The sequence below is a fragment of the Apodemus sylvaticus genome, chromosome 2, assembly GCF_947179515.1.
Source record: "Apodemus sylvaticus chromosome 2, mApoSyl1.1, whole genome shotgun sequence".
NCBI classification, from domain to species: Eukaryota; Metazoa; Chordata; class Mammalia; order Rodentia; family Muridae; genus Apodemus; species Apodemus sylvaticus.
Window position 1 is genome coordinate 152,636,846 of NC_067473.1, and position 20,841 is coordinate 152,657,686.

The 20,841-nt window shown below is 48.3% G+C and overlaps 1 protein-coding gene and 1 non-coding gene across 2 annotated transcripts; both read right to left on the reverse strand.

The window, feature by feature from the left end:
* Window positions 1-942: 942 nt before the first annotated feature.
* Atp6v1e1 (ATPase H+ transporting V1 subunit E1) lies at window positions 943-20,119 on the reverse strand. Its single transcript, XM_052174751.1, has 9 exons — window positions 19,956-20,119; window positions 15,504-15,569; window positions 11,248-11,357; window positions 10,402-10,468; window positions 7,354-7,443; window positions 6,644-6,712; window positions 4,733-4,827; window positions 1,954-2,041; window positions 943-1,457 (listed from the first exon to the last, which is right to left on the reverse strand). Exons 1-9 carry the CDS (start codon window positions 19,986-19,988, stop codon window positions 1,395-1,397), a joined length of 681 nt encoding a protein of 226 aa, XP_052030711.1. The 5' UTR covers window positions 19,989-20,119; the 3' UTR covers window positions 943-1,394.
* On the reverse strand, window positions 5,387-5,493 carry LOC127679457 (U6 spliceosomal RNA). Its single transcript, XR_007976770.1, has one exon. It is a non-coding gene; the product is annotated as a U6 spliceosomal RNA (small nuclear RNA).
* Window positions 20,120-20,841: the final 722 nt, after the last annotated feature.

Consider the following 20,841-nt stretch of genomic DNA (forward strand, 5'->3'; position numbering starts at 1 on the left):
ATGGCCAGCCTGGTCTACAGAGTGAGTTCCAGACAGCCAGGGCTACACAGAGAAACCCTGTCTCCAAAAAAACAAATCCAAAAAACAAACAAACAAACAAAAAAAGAAGTGGAATGATGTCACACAAACAGACCAGGCTCTAAGAAGTCACTTCTGTCTGAAGAACAGGAACGGGGCTGGGCACACAGGTCAGCTGGCCAGGGCTCTATCCCCAGCACCACGTAAACAGCACATAAATTTATGGGTGGCGCATGCCTAGAGTCCCAGCACGTAGGAGCTGATGGCGGGAAGATGGGAAACATGAAGGTCCTACCGTGCCAGTGAACACGTTCTAGGCGCCTACGTTGTACGTGACCCTGCCTAACTCCAAAACTGAGATGAACGTCCATTAGTCCCACCTAACTTAAAACTTGGGTCTGGGAGTAGGCAGTGCGGCATCTGCTTACCCTGAGAGGCTCTGGGACCCACCCCAGCCATGTCCAGCCCCCAGGACAGGTATACTGACCATCTGGGTGTGGTGTCCATTGGTCATAGAGCTGCAGGAAAAGTCTAGGGAGGAGGCTTCTGAGTGGTTAATACATGGCAGGAATTTGAGACAGTTCCTCTCTGGGTCTTCTTTGTTGCCCAGGCTGGCCCCAAACAATCCTTCCACCAAGGCTAGGGCTACCAATGCGTGCTACTGTGCCCAATAGAACCTACTCTCAGACCACAAACTCGGTGCCTTACATAAGGAATAACAGGGGCTGGAGAGATGGCTCAGCGGGTAAGAGCACCGACTGCTCTTCCAAAGGTCATGAGTTCAAATCCCAGCATCCACATGGTGGCTCACAACCATCCGTAAAGAGATCTGACACCCTATTCTGGTGTCTGAAGACAGCTACAGTGTACTTATATATAATAAATAAATAAATAAAATAAAAAAAATAAGGAACAACAACCAAATCCACATAAACCTTTTAATAAATAAAGACTATTTGTGGCTTAGATTTTCAATCACATTTACAGCTAAGGAAGACTAGACCTAAATAATAACAGTGAAACTAGTGTCGCTGGAGGAGTGTGAGTCCCACATGCACCTTACACCCAAAGAGCAGGGGGACAGCATGCACAACTCACTCTAGACTAGAGCAGGACAGGGAAAGAATGGGTCCTGGTGAGGCCGCGCAGCACATCTGACCCCTCCCATCCCGCTGCAAACCCGTGCACAGCAGTGAGGTCAGAAGAGCAGGGCTGGGTCTTGGCCACACCAAGTGGCCTGCCCTTCTGTGGACACTGAGCCAAGGGCATGAGCTGTGGGGGGTGTCTGCTGATTATCAGTATTACAACAGAAAAGAGGAAGCCACACAGATAATCTGCTTCTCTGGGAGACGAGGGTGAACCACACCTCCTGAGGCTCAGTCCAAAAACTTCCTATTGGCATTTGCACCAAACAAGGCTCCACGAACTTCCGGCATCATCTGTGAAGAAGTGAGTAAGGACCGGTCAGGGACTTACATACATACATACTTACATACATATATCATACATACATACATACATACATACATAGAAAGTATAAACACCGTGTGGGGAAGGACACCGAGCTAAGCACATCAGACCTGTCCTATCTGTTGCTCTGTGCCAGACACTTAAGCAGTCATACTATGAGCTTACTGCTTACAAAGGGAACAGGGAAAAAGATCTGAAGCCATTACTATACACAGCCCGTGACAGAGTGTGTGAGCCCTTTCCAGGAGTGGCTGCCAAGGGCACTCAGATGGAGTCTGTTGAAGCCTTGACAGAGAGTTACAAGGACTTTGCCTCAAAGGATGTGTGTGACCCCGAAGATTAGCCACACTGGCTTTTGTTAGGTCGCAGGCAGTCCGATGGTGTGGTGGTTAGATCAAAGCCAGCATTGCTGGGAACTTGTAAAAGTTGTAGAAAGGGACACAAGTAACCAGAGTCTGCACTCACCTGCTGGGCTATTAGGTCCAGTCGGCTTTCCAGAGTGTTGGAAACCTTTATCTTGCGATCCCCATTATAGATCTCAACTCCGCCAGCTCTACAGAACAGACAGTAAAGTCATGGGCATCCACTTGAGATGTGCATCCACAACACTTACCCTACTCCCTCAGCACGAGACAGCCTAGGCTGTGACGTGTACACCAGGGCAACACGTATTCCACAGCCTCAGAGAGAGCTCACAGTGCGCTCTCACATAACACATGGCCTGCAGAGCACAGCCATCGGTTACAGCATGCTGTCCAACGCCAGCCAGCCCTCCCCTGCAAGGTGGAAACCAGTTTCAAGTCTCTTAGCTATGAGTCAGCAGGCTGTCTACTGGAGACGAGGCAACTGCATGCTGCTGACAAAGGAAGGACAATGACTCAACTTGCCTGCCTGCCTACTGGCTGCCTCTAGCCACCCTCACATGTCGCCATACTCCTCAAAGCCTCTCGGCATTCAAGATACACAGGTCAACTATATTTCATGGAACCATGGGGAACAAGGTTCACTTACAAATGGCCAGTCCTGTCAATTATCAAGATAAATGGACTATCAGACCTGGGCCCAGATACTGTTTGAGACAACACCTCACTAGTTAGCCCAGGCTAGCCCGGGATTTATCATCTACAATCCTCCTGCCTCTGTTGCATGATATTACAGGCACATGCTGTTCTGCACAGGTTGGGAAAGGATTTGTCCTTTCTCTTTGGGATGTTTCGGTGGATGATGGCCACACAGCTGCACCCATCTTCCCCTTTCTGTACCCCCCTCTTTTTCTCTCCAGTCTCCACAGCACTAAGGATGGTGCTCTTGTGAGATCCTGACTTCTGGTGGTGTTTTGTGGAGGAATGTGAGGACAGTAAGGGAGAGACTAAGCAAGCACACTGTCAGCTTGCTTCTCTTTCCTCCTGTGTTTTGCGACAGGCTCTCCCTGTTTAGTTCAAACTGGCCTCAAACACTCTCATCACCAACTGGAACCAAGGGGCTGAGAAGTACTAAGCTCTCCCTGCCCCAGCCTGAACCAGCACAGCACTCCTGATGGGCCTACAGCGTTCGATGGCTTCCTAAGCTTCGCAGTGACCTCTGAGTCTTATGTACGAGATGTAGTGGATGAGGAAATGCATTCTGAGGAACTGGAAAAGGAATATTAACCACATTAAACAAACACCACTTAACCCAAAACAGTAAGTCTGCAATCTCTTAACTGTAATACTAAACCTCGAAAAGCTCTGAAAACATTTAATTCATGCATCCTGCAAACAAGAACTGCTTGTCTCCTGTCAGCTGGCAGAAACTAGCAGATCTTGACCTATTATCTTGCATAGCATGAAAATTCCCAATTTTTGTTTTCTGTTTTCAAACAAGGTATAGTTATGTTGCCCAGGTTGGCAGCTGTCAGGATGTGCGTCCCCATGAGGCTAGCCATGAACTCCTGACAATCTTTTGCTACAGCATCCCAAGTACTATGATTATGAGCAAGTGCCTCCAAGCCCAGCTTTTCCTGTGTATTTATTCGGAAATATTAGCATATCTGGTGATGGCAGCGCTCTCTTGGACTTGAAGCTTCTACATAATGGGAAGCACAGGAATTTTCTCTCTCTCTGGCTCTCGGTTCACACCTGCTATGCACACCCTCAACCACGAAGCTGCATCCCAGCCCATTCCATTGCTATTCTGTTCTCTGAAATTCAAAATGTGTCTGCTGACTCGGCCCCAGGGTGGATCAGCCAGCCCTGTACCTGATGTCTGCACTGTCTGCTGTTTCCATAGCACATCGGCACCTCTGGGCGCTGCCTAGACATGATCTCATTTGAATTGCTTCAATTTAATGAAGTCAGCTGGGCATGGTGAGCCATGCCTGTGATCCCAGCCTCCTGATTTCAGACTACGGCAAACAAAACCAACCTGGTCTACAGAGTGAAATCCTGTCTCATCCTCTCACCACCAGAATAACAAAAACAAAAGAACCAAAACTGAAGTCAGGGCTCAGTAAGAGAAGTAAGTGGGGCAGCACCACCCAGCCAGCCCACGGCAGCGTGGGGCAGACCCACAGCTGACTCAGGATTTCACAACAGCCTAGATTCTACCTGGTGTAGCAAGAAATGAAACAAAACCCCAAACCCCAAAATCTAATTTTGACGGCCAATGTTCTCAACCATTTCATATCCCCAAGTCTCATGTTCTTTCCATTTAGTTCAAAATTTCCCAAGATCCTGCTCCAGGTTAGGCAATGGTAGCAAAGTGACATCAGACAGAAAGCTCCGGGCGTCGACGCTAATTTCCAACGGCTCCCAGGATCATGTTCCACCCCCATACAGAAAGGGTTGCCGCCCTGACCTCAAGAGCAGCTTGAGTAATGACAGGAAAACAGAGCCAGGTACCTGGAGAACACAACCACACCTTTCTCCTGCCGCAAAGCCCTCCCCCAAGAAAACAGTGTTCACAGTGAGGGCTGAGGATTAAATCCGGGTGTGGGCTTTCCCACTGTACTGGCTGACTTGTGTCAAGCTGATACACTGCAGCCAGAGGAAAGGACAGAGCCCTCCTGAGGAGCCTGCTCCCTGATACCCAGCTATCAGGCGTTTCCTCAATGTCCTCAACATGCTTTTCTGTCATAGTGTTGCAGGATACAAATCAACTGGGGCTCACCTCCTCCCAAATAATAACAATAAAGAAAAGTTTCTAAAAGGCTCAGCACCAAGGCCATTCCCATAACAAGAAGCAGATTTAATAGAAAGATCCTTACATGTCCTCCGGCAGGTAGGCTTCCTGGTCAATCTGGACGTCGACATCTTTTTTGGTGGCAATTTTGTACATAGGAATTGCTTTCTGTACTGCAGCCTGAGGGTTAAAAAGCCACAGAAAACAGTGACAGCTTTTCAAGTAGAAGCGAGCTTTGCTGCTGAGGCCCTAATGGTGTTTTCTGAGGAAGAGGGGAAAATGAGAGCTTGCACATGGGAGGAGGAAGAGACACAAGCTCGTCTACGCAGGTCCAGGGCCTGGCAACTGAGTGGACAAGCCAGGGACTCCAGGGACAGTGCCACAGAGCTCAGGTGTGAGGTGTGGCCAGCAGACAGTGTGGTATCAGCTGCACGGTGGGGGTGGGGGTGGGGAGCTGGCAGCTTCTGAAGTGAGGATGGCACCTCTTACTAAGAGAGGCTTCACTCCCCTTACGACAGCTACTATAAAGAATTCACGGCTGGAGAGCTGGTTAGATTAAGAATAAAGGCTCTTTCAGAGGACTGGGGTATGATTCCCAGAATCCACAAGACAGCTCACAACCATCTGAGTCCAGGTCCAGAGAATCACCACCCCGTTCAGGCCTGGGAGGATGCTAGGCACATAGGTGGTACAGACACACACACATGCAGGCACAATACCCAGACTCATAAAACATTTTTTTTTTATGGAACGCTTCACGAATTTGCATGTCATCCTTGCGCAGGGGCCATGCTAATCTTCTCTGTATCGTTCCAATTTTAGTATATGTGCTGCCGAAGCGAGCACTCATAAAACATTTTTAACTAATGTGCTGAAAGAGTATGAACAGATACGAGAACGTTCTGTGCACTGTGGACAGGTATGTAGAACGACACAACCTCCTAGAGAACTGTATATCCCTTCCTCAGAACACCCGGCAGATGGAAGCGCCTCCTGCGTTCGGCCCACAGCAGCTCTTCAGAGGCCGCTGGTTGTGAGTCTCAGTGCTAAGGCTGCCCGCCATATCACGACATCCCAACTGTGGCTGCTCTACGGGGGCAGCAAGAAAAGCAAACTTCCAGATTCAAAAACCTTAAGCAAGAAGGTGAAGGCCAGGCACTGTGACACACCTGGGAGCCAGGTGAGTTGGGGCCAGCCTGGTCTACATAGGAAGCCCCAGACCAGACAGACACTGAAGATAGAAAACGCTACTGCTGCAGAGAATAAACAAGAATAAACAAATAAAGATGCATGAGTCCACTGTCCTCAGACACTCCAGAAGAGGGCGTCAGATGCCATTACAGATGGTCCTGAGCCACCATGTGGTTGCTGGGACTTGAACTCAGGACCTCTGGGAGAGCAGTCAGTGCTCTTAACCACTAAGCCATCTCTCCAGCCCCATGGACTATTTTAAAAACTTATTATCATTATCTTGGCTAAATTTATGTCAGCTTGACAAAAGATAAAGTCCCTTGGGAAGAAGACTATCAACTGGGAAAATGTCCCCATAAGATTGTCCTGTAGGTAAGAATGTCTGTAAGGCATTTTCTTAGTGGTTGATGTGGGAAGGTTCAGACTCTTGTGGGTGCTGCCACCCATGGGCTGGTGGTCCTGAGCTCTACAAGAAGCAGGTGAAAGTCGGGTGTGGGGACACATGCCTTCAATTCCAGCTGGACTCAGAGGTGACAGACTCTCTCTGAACTCAAGGCCAGCCTACTCTACATAGCAAGTTCAGGGTCAGCCAGGAATTACATAATGAAACCCTGTTTCAAAAGGGGGGAGGGGCAAGGTGAGCAAGGCAGTCCGCAGCACTCCTCACAGCCTCCCTCCGCAGTGTTCCTGCCCTGACTTCCCTCAGTGAGGTCATTCTACCAATGGAATCAATCTCTTGATACTTTGCCCCTTTGGTCAACAGCAAGGACAGCTACTTCTAATAATAGTATTAACAAGGTTTTACCTTCACCAAAGGGAAATCCTGTTTTCTGCAGCGCACGATCATTCGAGGCTCCAGCAGCTGGTACAAGCCCTGTAAAGAGCAAGCAGAGGCCAGAGTGAGTAGAAAACCTGGCACAGCAGTATCCCGCAGCTCTCTCCAGTGTCACCCGGGAGGCTCTGTGAAGACAGCAGTCAGTATTAACACTGGACACACCCTAGAACCAGAGACTTTGAATGTCCTACAAATTCCAATAGAGCCCGGTTGGCCGGACTGAGGACAAACCCTGGATTAACATGAGTACGAGAAGGGGATCAGGGCCCCGGGGCAGACAACTGCTTGACCTTTTCTCTTTCTTCTTTTGCAGTGCTAGGGGTCAGAATGAGGGTCTCTCACATGCAAAGCAAGCATTCTGCATTTACCACCAAACTATGTCCTCCACTAAGCATGAGGTTAAAGCCAAGTATTTTAAAGGTCAAATCAATGTGGGAAACTTTAAAACTGCAGGCAGGTAGACTTAACTAGGAAGGCAGAAAGAACTGTATAATCATAGGAAACAGTAGTAACACTTTCAAGTCTCAGACAAGAGATGTTACCATCTTGTGCTACACAGACACAGGAAGGAAGAAGAAAAAGCAGTTAGGAACGGCAGTGGAGCTGAGCTGGCCTCTGGTGGAGAGTTTAAAGGCCTCAGACCTGCAGCTGGCCACGGCCGAGCAGGCGCACAAGCGTACCTGGAGGACCAGCCCGTCCAGCAGCACTTGGTACCTGGTCGTATCTTTTACCACCTTGCTGAGTCTCTGTTTTGCCTCGTTCAGCAGGTCCTACAAGAAGGGGTAAAATGTGTTACAGCTACGTCCCACCCTCGCTCCGTCCAGGTTCCATTGATGTTGCAGCCGCCCATCCAGCCCACGTCCTCAGCTCTCAGCTCTGTTAGCTTTTCACTAAACACACGCTAGCTCTGTGACTGCTACAGCACTGCTACGTGCTGGTGGGAAGCACCATTCTTGTTCTTACGGAGTTTGGTCTAGATCTGCTTGCCCCAGAAACCTGGAAAGATCTACAGGCCTGTAACTCCAATCCAGACGGGGAAGGAGGAGGGCTGGGTGTTGGAGCCGGCATGGTGGCTTGTGTATGCTTGCATTGCCAGTGGAAGGACAATCAGGAGTCCAGAGCCTCACTCAACTACACAGGAGTTCAAGATTCGAAGCTACTGGCACCTTGTCTAAAACAAAGACAGACAGGCACATACACACCTTTAATCCAGCACTCAGGGGCAGAGGCAGTGGAGCTCAGTGAGTCCAGGCCAGCCTGGTCTACAGAGCAGGTTCCATGGCAGCCAGGGCTACACTATCTTTAAAAACCAAACCAAGCCAAGCAACTGCCACCAACAAAACCAGCAACAATCTGGGTATGTAGGTCAGTTGGCAATGTTTGCTTAGCATAAGAAGCCCCAGGCTTAGACCCTTCCCCTCCCCCCAGAATAAAAAAGCTATGTAGAACTGGCCACTGTGGTGCTTTGCTGTAAGCCCAGCAGGAGGTGGAGGCAGGCCCCTAAGAAGTCTTCCTTGTCGACACAGGAACACCTGACAAACGCTACATACAGGTATTTGGCATAGTATGGGTTTCATCTCCTGAACAATAATTATATAGACAATTCAACGGCGAAACACTTTTATAAAGAGCTGGGGTGACACACCTGTTTCAGTCTGAACAAAACAAACAACAAAAATTAAAGCAAAAACAAACCAAGAAATAAATCCTGAGGAGAACTGGCTTTGGGGACTCAGCTCGGTAGGGAAGTCCTGCTAACATGCACAAGCTCTGGGTCCTATCACTGGCCTTAAAAACACAAGCTAATGAATGAATAACAATATAAATATCTGTGGGTCAACAAGGAACAGCCAAGCTGGAATCCCATTGTGCCGCAGTCCGCCAGCTTCCCATGTGAAACAGCTTCCCAGTCAAGCACCGGGTTATGTGTTATCAGTGATCCTGCACAAGCCAGTTGCTCTAAACAGCCATACATCTAATTTCCTTTTTGTTTTTGACAGTCTTACTATGTACCCATGGTGGACCTGGAACCCAAACTGTAGCCCAGGGTGGCTTCAAACTTCCAAAGCTCCCGTTTCTGCCACCTGAATGCTGGGGATGCAGGTGTGCACCACCATGCCCAGTTTCCCGTGGTGCTGGGGACCCAGTCACACCAGTGCCAGCACTTCCCAGACACAAGGCTTGCTCACTCTTCCAGTTTCTAACATTCTCACACAAAGGCCAACAGGCTCCACGCCTCACCAACCCCACTGGGTATCTTACTGTAGAATAAAAGAACTAAAATAAAGTTCTTTTCAGAGAATTTTACAAAGGTTTCTGGGTCAATCTGACACCAAACTATTATTAGAAGCACACACACACAGCTGGGTGGCATGGGTGCACACTGTGAATTCCAGCACTCAGGAGGCAGAGGCAGTTGGATCTCGAGAAGTTCGAGGCCAGCCTGGTCTACAGAGTGAGCTCCAGGACAGCCAGGGCTACACAGAGAAACCCTGTCTCAAAAGAAAGAAAGAAAAGCAAGCACCCCCCTCCCCCCCCACACACACACTTCACAAGGACTAGAGAGGTGGCTATTCTTGCAGAGGTTTGATTTCCAGCACCTACAGTGCTGGCTCCCAACTCTCTGTAGCACAGGCCAAGAATCCATACATTTAAAAAGAAATTCACGAGAACAATGCATGAGAAAAATTTTTCCTTTGAGATAGGATCTTAACCCTGAGGCTGAAGCTGGCCTCAACCCCGTGTTCTGCACCATCAAGACTGGTTCTGTGTGATACAGGGTCACTCTGACCCAGGCCGGCCTTAATACAAGCAGTCATCCTGCCCGTACCTTCTCAGTGCCCATGTTACAGGCGGTGCCACTGTGCGAGCTGCGGATCTCGAGGTTTCCATTTATAAGGAGCTTGTGCTTCCACAGCAAGCGGCGACATGGCTGCCATCCTGCCAGACTCTAACGCTAACTCAAGACCTCACGCCAGAGCTAGAGCTCAGTGCTTGCTTTCTGAAGGCTTTCTTCCCCATAGGCCATAATAATTTCTGAATGGCAGCTTTCTCATTAAATGGAGCCTCCCTCTCTCACACTATGTGCACTGTTTGTGATACCACACACTAAATAAGACAACAAAAAAATCCCCCTTTTTTTGAGACAGGGTTTCTCTGTGCAGCCCCGGCTGCCCTAGAACTCTGCAGATCAACCAGGCTAGCCTGGAACTCAAGGGATCCACTTGCCTCTGCCTCCCGAGTGCTGAGATTAAAGGTGTGCGCCACCACCTCACAGCTATGTTGTTTTAACTGAGAGCAGGCCAGGCTCTTGGTTTCACACTCATGGCCCAGTATTCAGCCTCCCGAGTATACTCTATGGCTGGCTTGCTTCTTGCTGTTGTATGATCTAATCCTGTCTTACTCGTCATTAGCTTAGAGTTCACCAAACTCAAGGCCAGACTGCTATCATGCCTGTCTATTGTTAATATCTAGTACAACGACCTGCTGAACAAATGTTATTCTCTCTAACCCTGAGCAGGGTGGTATAGGTGGTATATGCTTGTAACCCTGTACTAAGACTCAGACTAGGACAAGGTTTAGGCCAACTGCATAGAGACACTTTCACAAATGCAAGCAAACAAAAAACCCCCGCCAACCCAGCCAAACAAAAGCAACAAGACACCCCATTATTTGTAAATGCCACTTAGTGAGCAGGTGAATAAGCATTTTATAGTCTCACTACTCACAGTGATGAGGTCATCTCTCGCTCTGAGGACTTTGAGCCTCGCTTGGTTCATCAAGTTGGACATTTGACTATAAAAGGGATGGAAGAGTATCAATACAACATACAAAACAATGACAACAGAAAAGCATCCGACTTTCCACGTTATAAGCAAAGGACCCTGAGAAACAATAAGTAACCATCAGGCAACCCTGTGAGGTGTCCGTGTTCCCATGGCAGTTTTGCTCTTGCTTTGGAGACTGGGTCTCCCTGTGTAGCTCTGGCTGACCGGGAACTCTGAGACCCCTCTGCTGAACTGCAGGAGTGCACCACAAGCCCAGCTTCCTTTCATGTGCTTGCTCGGGAGATAAGGTCTAGCCATGGCCCTGACTGTTCTTGCCATTTGGGAACGTGTGCCCCGTCTCAGACACTAGCCCCCGCTCCAGCTAAGGCTTCTCTTCCGCAGTGTGCCCGTCTCAGACACTAGCCCCCGCTCCAGCTAAGGCTTCTCTTCCGCAGTGTGCTCGCGTCCCCAGCGTTCGGAACTTTCCTTTGGGTGAAGAGCAGATCTCAGAGAATTGAGTCTGGGGTCCTGCATAGGGTAAGCAAGCCCTGTCCCACTGAGCTACTACTCCCTGTGGCCTGGTTTCATTGGCTTAAAGCTTAACGACTGAGGGCATAGCTCGGCGGGTCAGCGGAGCATACGCCAGGCCCTGGTTCCGATCCGCAGCCCTGCATAAGTCACGTATGGGAGTGCATGCCTGTCATCCCAGTTAGGAGTAGAGAGGCAGGAGGATCTGCGAGTTCAGGCCAGTCTGGGCTACAGCAGACGAGTGTCTTTAGTTCAGTGCACTAAGCGTCATCTACTTACATTTTCTTCTGCTGCTCAATCTGCTTTTCTTTCTTCTCATAGTATTCCATAATCTTCAATCTTTGGGTTTGCACAAGACGACCTTTCTCAATGTTGAACTCTTCTTCTGCCTGTGAAGAATTAACAACACACTTTATCACACTGGACTTGGCTGATCCTTTTATTTGGAGCCCCCAGGAACTGGGAATGCTTTCACGTGTTCACTTCACCCTTATCTGAAAACAGGAATCTACTGTAACACTCTCCTCAAAGACCACTTGGCCAGGCTGGCTTCAAACTCACAGCGACCCACCTGCCTCTGCCTCCCAAGAACTAGGATTAAAGTCTGTGCCGCTGCACTGGCTTGTTTTTGTAGTGTATGCCATGTGTATGCATGTGCATATGGAGGCCAGAAGAGAGTATTAGATCTCCTGGTGGCCCTGAGCCATCAATATAGGTGCTGAGAACCAGACTCTGGTCCTATAGAACAGCAGTACTGCTCCTAGCCAATGAGCCGTCTCTCCAACCTTGAAAGTCATTTTAAAGTTAGAATTTACACATGCCCTTGCTTAAGAGTATTTTCCTTTCCTGGTCATCAGCACGTGGGCAATCCTCCTGCTCTGCCTTCAGGCAGTGGTAAGATTATCCATTTTGTTCTGTGGAAGAGGAGGAGGGATGGAAGGCAGAGGGATGGAAGACACCAAGGAAACAAGGCCTTCTGGACACAAGAGGATTGCCATACATGAGCTCAGAGAGACTGCGGCAGCCTGCAGAAGTCTAAGCCAGTGGAAGGGAACACAAGCTCCCAGCCCTATGCCAGAAGCTACTCCCCAACTGACATCAGCTCACAAAGGTAAAAAATCAGTTCTCTCCAATGGAGTCTATGTAGTCTGAATGAAAATAGCCCCCACAGTCCCAGGGAGCAGCATTATTGGAGGTGTGGCTTTCCTAAAGTACGTATGGCCTGGTTGGAGGAGGTGTGTCACTGGGGGTGGGATGAGCTTGAGGTTTTAGAAGCTCAACCCAGGCCTAGTGGCTCAGGTCTCTTCTGCTGCCTTCAGATTCACATGTCGAGCTCTCAGCTACCTCTCCAGCATCATGTCTGCCTGCATGCTACCATGCTTCTAGCCATAATGGACTAGACCTCGGAACTGTACGTCAGCCCATTTGAATGTCTTCCTTTATAAAAGTTGGCATGGTGGCTGGAGAGATGGTTCACAGTGGTTAAGAGCACTGACTGCTCTTCCAAAGGTCCTGAGTTTAAATCCCAGCAACCACATGATGACTCACAACCATCCATAATGAGATCTGATGCCCTCTTCTGGGGTGTCTAAAGACAGCTACAATGTACTTACATATAACAATAAAAAAAACGTTTTAAAAAAAAAAAGAGCCAGGCGGTGGTGGCGCATGCCTGTAATCCCAGCACTCTGGGAGGCAGAGGCAAGCGGATTTCTGAGTTCGAGGCCAGCCTGGTCTACAGAGTGAGTTCCAGGACAGCCAGGGCTATACAGAGAAACCCTGTCTCGAAAAAACCAAATCCAAAAAAACCAAAAAAAAAAAAAACAAAACAAAACAAAAAAACAAGTTGGCATGGTCATGATGTCTCCTCACAGCTAAAACCCCCAGCTAAGACGGCATTTCACTGGGTTATTCAAACCAGACTTAAGGGGGCCTCATTCCTGGCACAGATGGCCAACACAAAACAAACTGGTACCTTTGGAGATGTTTTGTCTCATAATACTTTGGGCATTTTTTCTAACCTTCCATATCTTTGCGTGTCTATTATTTCTTACCTTGTTTTTATGGGTCCTGTGTGCATACCCATGTAACTTTGTATGTATTTATTTCTTGTGCTTTTTCTTTGTTATATTTTTAAAATGCAATGCGTGAGCATGTATGCACATAATAAATAAGTGTAAAAATTGTTTTTAAGGGGCTGGAGAGATGGCTCAGCAGTTAAGAGTACTGACTGCTCTTCCAGAGGTCCTGAGTTCAATTCCCAGCAACCACATAGTGGCTCACAACCATTTGCAATGGGACCCAATGCCCTCTTCTGGTGTGTCTGAAGACAGCTACAGTGTACTTACATATATAAAAATAAAAATAAAACAAAAATTGGTTTTAAACTTCAAATCATCTTTTTTTTTTTCCCCCCGAGACAGGGTTTCTCTGTGTAGCCCTGGCTGTCCTGGAACTCACTCTGAAGACCAGGCTGGCCTCAAACTCAGAAATCTACCTGCCTCTGCCTCCCAGAGTGCTGGGATTACAGGTGTGCGCCACCACTGCCCGGCTACTTCAAATCATCTTAACATACATAGAAACACAAGGTTAGCCTATGGTACATGAGACCCTATCTTAAATATAAGAAAAAGATTATTGGAATAGGTATTTGAACTTTCATATTCTTTTGTTTTTTTTCTTTGTTTGAGACAGGGTTTCTCTGTGTAACCCTGGCTGCTGTCCAGGAACTCACTCTGTAGACCAGGCTGGCCTCGAACTCAGAGATCTACTTGCCTCTGCCTTCTGAGTGCTGGGATTACAGGCGTGCGCCATCCTGCTTTCACTTTCCTTTTTAAGGAATGTGATTATTATTTTCGATTATGTATGGGTGTGTGCTCCTGCCCACGGAGGCCAGAAGCATCTGATCCCCTTGAGCTGGAGTTACAGTGTGAGCTGCCTGCTATGGGTGCTGAGAACTGAACTCAACGTCCTCTGGGTGAACAGTAAGGTCTCTTGGCGGCCGAGCCATCTCTCCAGCTCGGGAAAGATCTAGCCATTTATTTGTAGAGTGCTTGCATGAACACCACTCAATCCCAGCATGGCACATGATAAGTCAGATGGTTACACAGCTACAGTGCCAGCACTTGGGACATGGGAGTCAAGAACAGGAGTTCAAGGAAAGTTCTGACTGCATTGAGGAGTTAGAGGCCATCCTGGGGGAGTGACACCCTGTCTCAAAGGAAAAAAAAAAGTGGGGAATCCAGGGACCCACATGGCAGAGGGAGAAAACTGACTCTGGAAAGTTATTCTCTGAGCTCTGCACAGTCCCAACCCCCAACAAAAGTGCAGTTGGAAAAAAATCTAAGTGGCACTGGAGTGATGCCTCGGCTGTTAAGGGCACGCACTGCTCTACTAGCGGGCCTGGGCTCAGGTCTGCGCACCCCCAGCAGATGGCCCTTAGCCTCCACTGACTCCAGCTGCAGGGACCCCACAGCCTCTGGCCTCCCAGGATACCTGCAAGGAAACTCATGCAGTCTCACACATACACATACAAAGAAGTAAACCTTTTAAAAAAGACTCTCTTCTTTTTAAAAAGATGTATTCATTTTTATGTGCATTAGGGTTTTGCCTGCATGTATGTCTATGTGAGGGTGTAGGGTCCTCGGAAACTGGAGTTAAAGACAGCTCTGAGTTGCCATGTGTGTGAGAAGTGAACTCAGGACCTCTGAAAGGGCAGCTGGTGATCTTAACTGCTGAGCCATCATCTCTCTAACCCCAAAAGTAAATCTTAGTAAGCATGGCCTTCCGGGCGGTGACCACCTCCCTACTGAGAACATTGCCCTCACAAAGGATCTCCTTCATCCCTCCCCAGGGAAGGAGAGGAAACACAAGAAAAAGCGCCTGGTACAGAGCCCCAATTTCTACTTATGGATGTGAAATGCCCAGGATGCTATAAAATCCCCACGTCTGGCCGGGTGGTGGTGGCGGCTCACGCCTGTAATCCTAGCACTCTGGGAGGCAGAGGCAGGCGGATTTCTGAGTTCGAGGCTAGCCTGGTCTACAGAGTGAGTTCCAGGACAGCCAGGGCTAGACAGAGAGACCCTGTCTCGAGAAAAACCAAATCAAAAAAAAAAAAAAAAAAAAAAATCCCCACGTCTTTAGCCATGCACAAAGGGTTGTCTTGTGTGCTGGCTGCTCCACTGTCCTCTGTCAGCCTACGGGTGGAAAGCAAGGCTGACAGAAGGATGCTCCCTCAGGAGGAAGCAGCATGAAAGCTCCTGATTCAAGATGAGTGGGAACCTTCCCAATAAAAACATTTTGGATAAATAATAAATAAAATAATAAGTATGATATATAATGAAACTAGCTTCTTTGTATGATGTAATAAAAACAAGACACATCTTGTATAGTGGTTAAACATGCCTCTAATCCCAGTACTCAGGAAGCAGAGGCAGCAGGATCCCTGTGAGTTCCGCTATACAAAGCCATTTCCAGGACATCTAAGGCTACTATGAGAAACCTTGTGTTGAGAAAAACAACAACAACAATCTCACCTTTGCATCTATTTCTTCTGCTTTCTCATTGGCTTCTTGTTCGATGAAAGCCATCATGTGCTTAATCTAAAGGAGAAAAGACATGTTTTAATTCAGTAAGAGAAGACAACGACATGTAATTCAGTCATTAGGTAGTCACAAGAGGATTACCAAGTTCCAGGTCTGCCTGTCTGAGTGGCACTTTCCATGGCAATCAGGGTCACATGGGCAGTGCAGACTGTGGAAGGTACAAGCCTGACTGCTGCTCCCTCTGAAGCGCCATCTGGGACAAACCGACACCTGCAGCCTCTTCAGACGCAGCTGAGGGTGTTTAAACATGCCCACCTTCTGCCTGAACCAGGCTTCACCTGGCTAACACCACCTCAGGCCCCAGCTACAGCCATCTCCTGAACCTTCCACTTCCAAACCAGCCATGTTCCTGAACTTCCAAAGTGCTGTTCCCAGGGCACTTTGTCCCTCCTCTACCAAGCACCTCAGCACCCGATTCTCCTCTGTTTGCTGGTGAGTGTGCATATGCCACAGCAGCGATCAGCACCTGCGGAGGTCAGCTCTTCCCTTCCACCATGTGCGTTCCAGGGACTGAACTCAGACCATCAGCCTTGCTGTCAGGGGCTTTACCCAAAAAGCCAGCTGCCCTGGTTAGGTTTTATTCGTTTTTTTATTTTTTGTCAGCTTGACACAATGACACAAGCTAGAGTTCTCTAAAAAGGAAGGAACCACAACTGGGAAAATGTTTCTCCTGAGATAGGCCTGTAGGCAAGCCTGAATGACTGACCGACCTACCTACCTTCCTTCCTTTCTTTTTTTTCTGGTTTTTGACAGGTTTCTCTGTGTAGCCCTGGCTGTTCTAGAACTCACTCTGTAGACCAGGCTGACCTCGAACTCAGAAATCCTCCTGCTTCTGCCTCCCAAGTGCTGGGATTACAGGTGTGCACCATCACACCTGGCCTGAATGACATTTCTTAATTACTGATTTCATATGGGAGGGCCCAGCCCATTGAGAGTAGTGCCACATCTGGGCAAGTGGTTCCACATCTGGGCAAGTGGTTCCACATCTGGGCAAGTGGTTCCACATCTGGGCAAGTGGTTCCACATCTGGGCAGGTGGTCCGGGGATAACAGAAAAGCATGCTGAGCTAGCCATGAGGAACAAACCCTTAGACAGTTTTTCCATGGCCTCTATTTCAGTCCCTGCTTCCAGTTCCTGCCCTGACTTCCTCTGAGATGAATGTGTGAGTGTAACTGAAATCGACTCCTCTCCAAGCTGCTTTTGTTCATGGTGTTTATCACAGCAATAAAAATCCTAAGACAGAAATCAATGTTATTTTAAAAGTATTTGAAAAGCTGGGCATGGCAACACATGCCTGTAATCCCTGTACAGGGGACACAGGTAGGTGACTCTGTGAACCAGCCTGCCCCAGAGTGAGGCCAGTCTCAAAAGCACAGACGTACTTTCAGGAAGGGATCAGTGTTTATAAATGCTCCAAGATGCATTCAGCTTCCCGGGTGAAACCAACTCAAACCTGTCTCCCTGCATCCTTGGCTGTGCTGGACCTCAGCTACACAGCTGCCCTGATCAGCCTAGTCCGGAGCAAAGGCACCCATTTAAAGTCAGGCAGGAGCCTGTTTACAGTCAACCAAGAGTCTACGAAATGAGTCAACCCTTAAGGACATTTAACTCCACCCCCACCCCACCCCTACCCCACCCCCACCCCAGGTCAACCTGGGGTGGGGGGAGACCCAGACCTTTAGAATGCCTTTTCTCCTCTCCGCTCTCCCACTAATAAAGTTATCTAGAGTCTGGTCCCTTAGAAAAACTGATATAATAAATGACCATAATCTCTAGATTTAAAAAAAAAAAGCAAACGCTGAGTGAAGGGAAAGGAGTGTACGGCTCAGTGCCTGCCCACCAACCCGAGGACCTGAGCCCAGCACCACCCGGCCGAGCCAGGCAGACATTTACAAATGACAGGGAAAATGGGAATCTGGGATTTCTTAAGCACCTAGTATACGCTTGGCACTTGGACTATATTCTCCTAAGAATATACTGAAAAAACACACTGTCCTTGGCCCGAGAGTGTAGCTCACTGGCAAACCACTTGTTTGCTTCTTCACTAAGACCTGGGTTGGAGCCCTACTACCCACCACAGGACGAAACACGACCCTCAAACAACAACCAAAAGGCCTCTGTTCTCACAGGAGAGGGGACAGGCTGTAAACAAGATTTCATCATTACTTTCATGTTATACGGAAAAAAATAATTTTCTAGAACCTGATAAACACATTAGCCTGTTCCTGCACTATAGTTCTCCTGTGGAGACCTTTGCCTCCCACATTCTAACCAGGAGAAGGAACTGGGGGTGGGGGTGGGGGCCTGGGTCGTGACTGCTAAGCTGAGAGCACGTGAGGGCACTGAGTTTTTCCTAGGCTAAAAACCCGGGACAGGGATTAGTGTCCCAAAGCCCCGGGTTCTGTGAAAATGCTGCAGAGTTTCTTAACCTTAATCGTCACGGATGTTACCCACACTTCCCTTCCCACAGCTCCCTTTTCCTTCCCCACCCATTCTAACAAGGAAGAAGAACCACCCTATGATTCTTAATGCATAGTTCGTTGAAAATAAAACGAACAAAGAGACGTAAGCATCAAAGACAATAACACTGTTCATCTAGGAAGATCCACGAGCCAGGTAAGTGTACTTTCATCAGAGGATTTTTCCTAGTTCTTGGAGAAAAAAAAAAATAGACTTAGTTCTCCAGACTATGTAGACATTAAACTGAAGCTTTAAGTTTCCTTTTCTGAAAACTCATATGGAGTGCAGGAGAGGAGCTGCAGTCCCAACACTGGGGAGACTGAGGCAGGAATCTAAGTGTGCTACACATTATCAGCCTAGCCAGCATTACCAGAGGGTACTTCAGAATACCAAGGGGAAAAAGCACCTCAAAAGAAAGGAAAAAAGAGAGGAAGGAAGTAAAGAAAAAAAGAGACGAGAACGCCCACCGGTAGTGTGACTACTCTGCCGTCCTGGAGACCTGCTGTCCCTCAGCAAAGCAAGCACAGTTCCCAGGCAGCACACTGTCAGCACCTGTGTCTGTCTCCCTTATCCCCAGGCTGCTTCATAATGTTCCTTCATTTTGCTTGAATTTGGAGTCTAAAGTCAGGTTCTGAAGCCCAGCTGGCCTGAAATCATGATTCAGACTACCTCTGAAGCATCTAGGACTAACTACACACAACTAGAGTTATAATATTCCTAATATTTAAAAACTTCAATGTACAGCACATTTAAAATATTACTTTTCCCAAAATGATCATGTGCACTTAAAAAATAAAACTTTATGCACGTTATGAACAAAACAATGGGCATCTTGGCACTCAAGAGAAATGGTGTAAGAATCAAGAGCCCACCCCACCGGGCTTTGGTGGTGCTTGCCTTTAAACCCAGCACTCAGGAGGCAGGAGGATCTCTTTGAGTTCGAAGCCAGCCTAGTCTACAGAGCGAGTTCCAGAGTTAAGTAGAGAAACACTGTCTTGGGAAACAAACAAACAAACAAACAAACAAAAAAACCCAGAAAATGGGAGCACTGGAGATATGGTTCGGTGGTTACCATTAAGAGTACTGGCTGTCCTTCCAGAGGGCCCGGGTTCGAGTCAAGCGCCCACCTGACAGCTCACAATTGTCTGTAACTCTTGTTCCAGAGGATCCGACACTCTTTTTTTTTTTTTTTTTTAGAATCCGACACTCTTAACTCGGACATACAAGCAAGTCAAATCACCAACGTATATTAGACATAGAGATAGAAATAGAGAGAGAAAAATCACCTCTCAAGCCCATTCTTAGTTAAAAAAAAATTGGACACCAGTCTGGGCTTCAGGAGACCCTGACCTGAACTCATGATTTAAGTAATATTTTCCATAAACTCTAACTCATTTCTGTGGCTTGTAAGTGCAATCAGAAAAGGCTTTCTCATTCGGCAAATATAAATGTACACCTTAGGTTCATGATAACGTCTCGAGATGAATAAACCCGATTTACACAACGAAGATCCTCTAAACGCAAGCTGCTCTTTCCCCATAGTCTCTTTCCTGTAATATATCGTGGGATAGTCCTTCGGGTTGAAAATAAAAAACCCCACTTTCAACCTCTGCACAAAACTCTGCCGAATTGAGCGTGAGAAGGCCAGGAAAAGGGAGGCTGCTGGGATGGGAGGCAGTCAGCTGCAGGCTCGGTGACAGGCAAGTGGAAGCAGAACTGCAGTCACGTGAGATGCGGTGCAAGGCCCTCTCCCCTGGGTCTGCGAACCATCCCCGCACAAACTAGCCGCGCCAGAGGGTTGGCGGTCTGAGGGGCTCCCCGCAGAACTCAGGCCACCCTAAGATACCCTGCTCCGCTAGAGCAAACGTCAACCCGGGCCTCCGGACGGTACTGCGGCTGCGCGGCACCCAACCCGGCCCTCACCTGCTTCTGCACATCTGCATCGCTGAGCGCCATGGCGAAGGCAAAGCTCGGCCAGGGGACAGCCTCAAATCTGGGTTGAAAGCGGCAGCGGAGCAAACCCAACGCGAAAACCCAGGGAGATTCAGTTTCCTTTACTTTATAACCTCCGCTTCCGGTTCCGGCCAAGTGACCAAGGCCTTCTCAACCAATAGATCGAGGACTGTGCCCTCGGAAGTTCCGCCCTGGCCCCGCCCTCCCAGGGCGCATGCGCAGTCCGACTTTTTTTCCTCGTGACTGCTTGTCAAGGACAAAATACTTCATAAGAGAATTGAGAGAGCTTTAGGAATTCTATTTCTTCCCTCCCCCCTCCCTCCCTCCCTCCCTCCCTCCCTCCCTCCTTCCCTTCCTCCCTCCCTCCCTCCCTCCCTCCCTCCCTTCCTTCCTTCCTTCCTTCCTTCCTTCCTTCCTTCCTTCCTTCCTTCCTTCCTTCCTTCCTTCCTTCCTTCCTTCCTTCCCTCCCTCTCTTTCTTTTTTGTCTTTCTGAGATAGGGTTTCTCTGAGTAGCCGTGGCTGTCCTGGAACTCTGTAGACCAGGCTGGCCTTGAACTCACAGAGATCTGGCTGTCTCTGCCTCCCGAGTGCTGGGATTAAAGATGTGCTCCACCACCTGCCGACTAGCGATTTTTGTATCAGACTTTAATCAGGATTAATCAGACTTCTTCAGAGGTTGTTTTTGTAAAACAGTTGAGTTTTTTGTTTGTTTACAAACAAAACGTTTGAACTCCTGAGCTTCCTGCCTCCATCTGCTAAGTGATTATGGACTCGGAACTGGAGAGAGGGCTCAGCGGTGTCGAACACTGACTGCAACCACCTGGTGGCTCACAAACACCTGTAAAGAGATCGGACG

Bases quoted from the DNA above. Each gene is read 5' to 3' on its own strand.
- Atp6v1e1 (XM_052174751.1), bottom strand. From the start codon at position 19,988: ATGGCGCTCAGCGATGCAGATGTGCAGAAGCAG. The intron at 6,713-7,353 runs GTACGCTTGTGC...TGCTCTTTACAG, and splicing joins TGGACGGGCTGGTCCTCCAG to GGCTTGTACCAGCTGCTGGA. The intron at 2,042-4,732 runs GTAAGGATCTTT...TCTGTTCTGTAG, and splicing joins GCCTACCTGCCGGAGGACAT to AGCTGGCGGAGTTGAGATCT.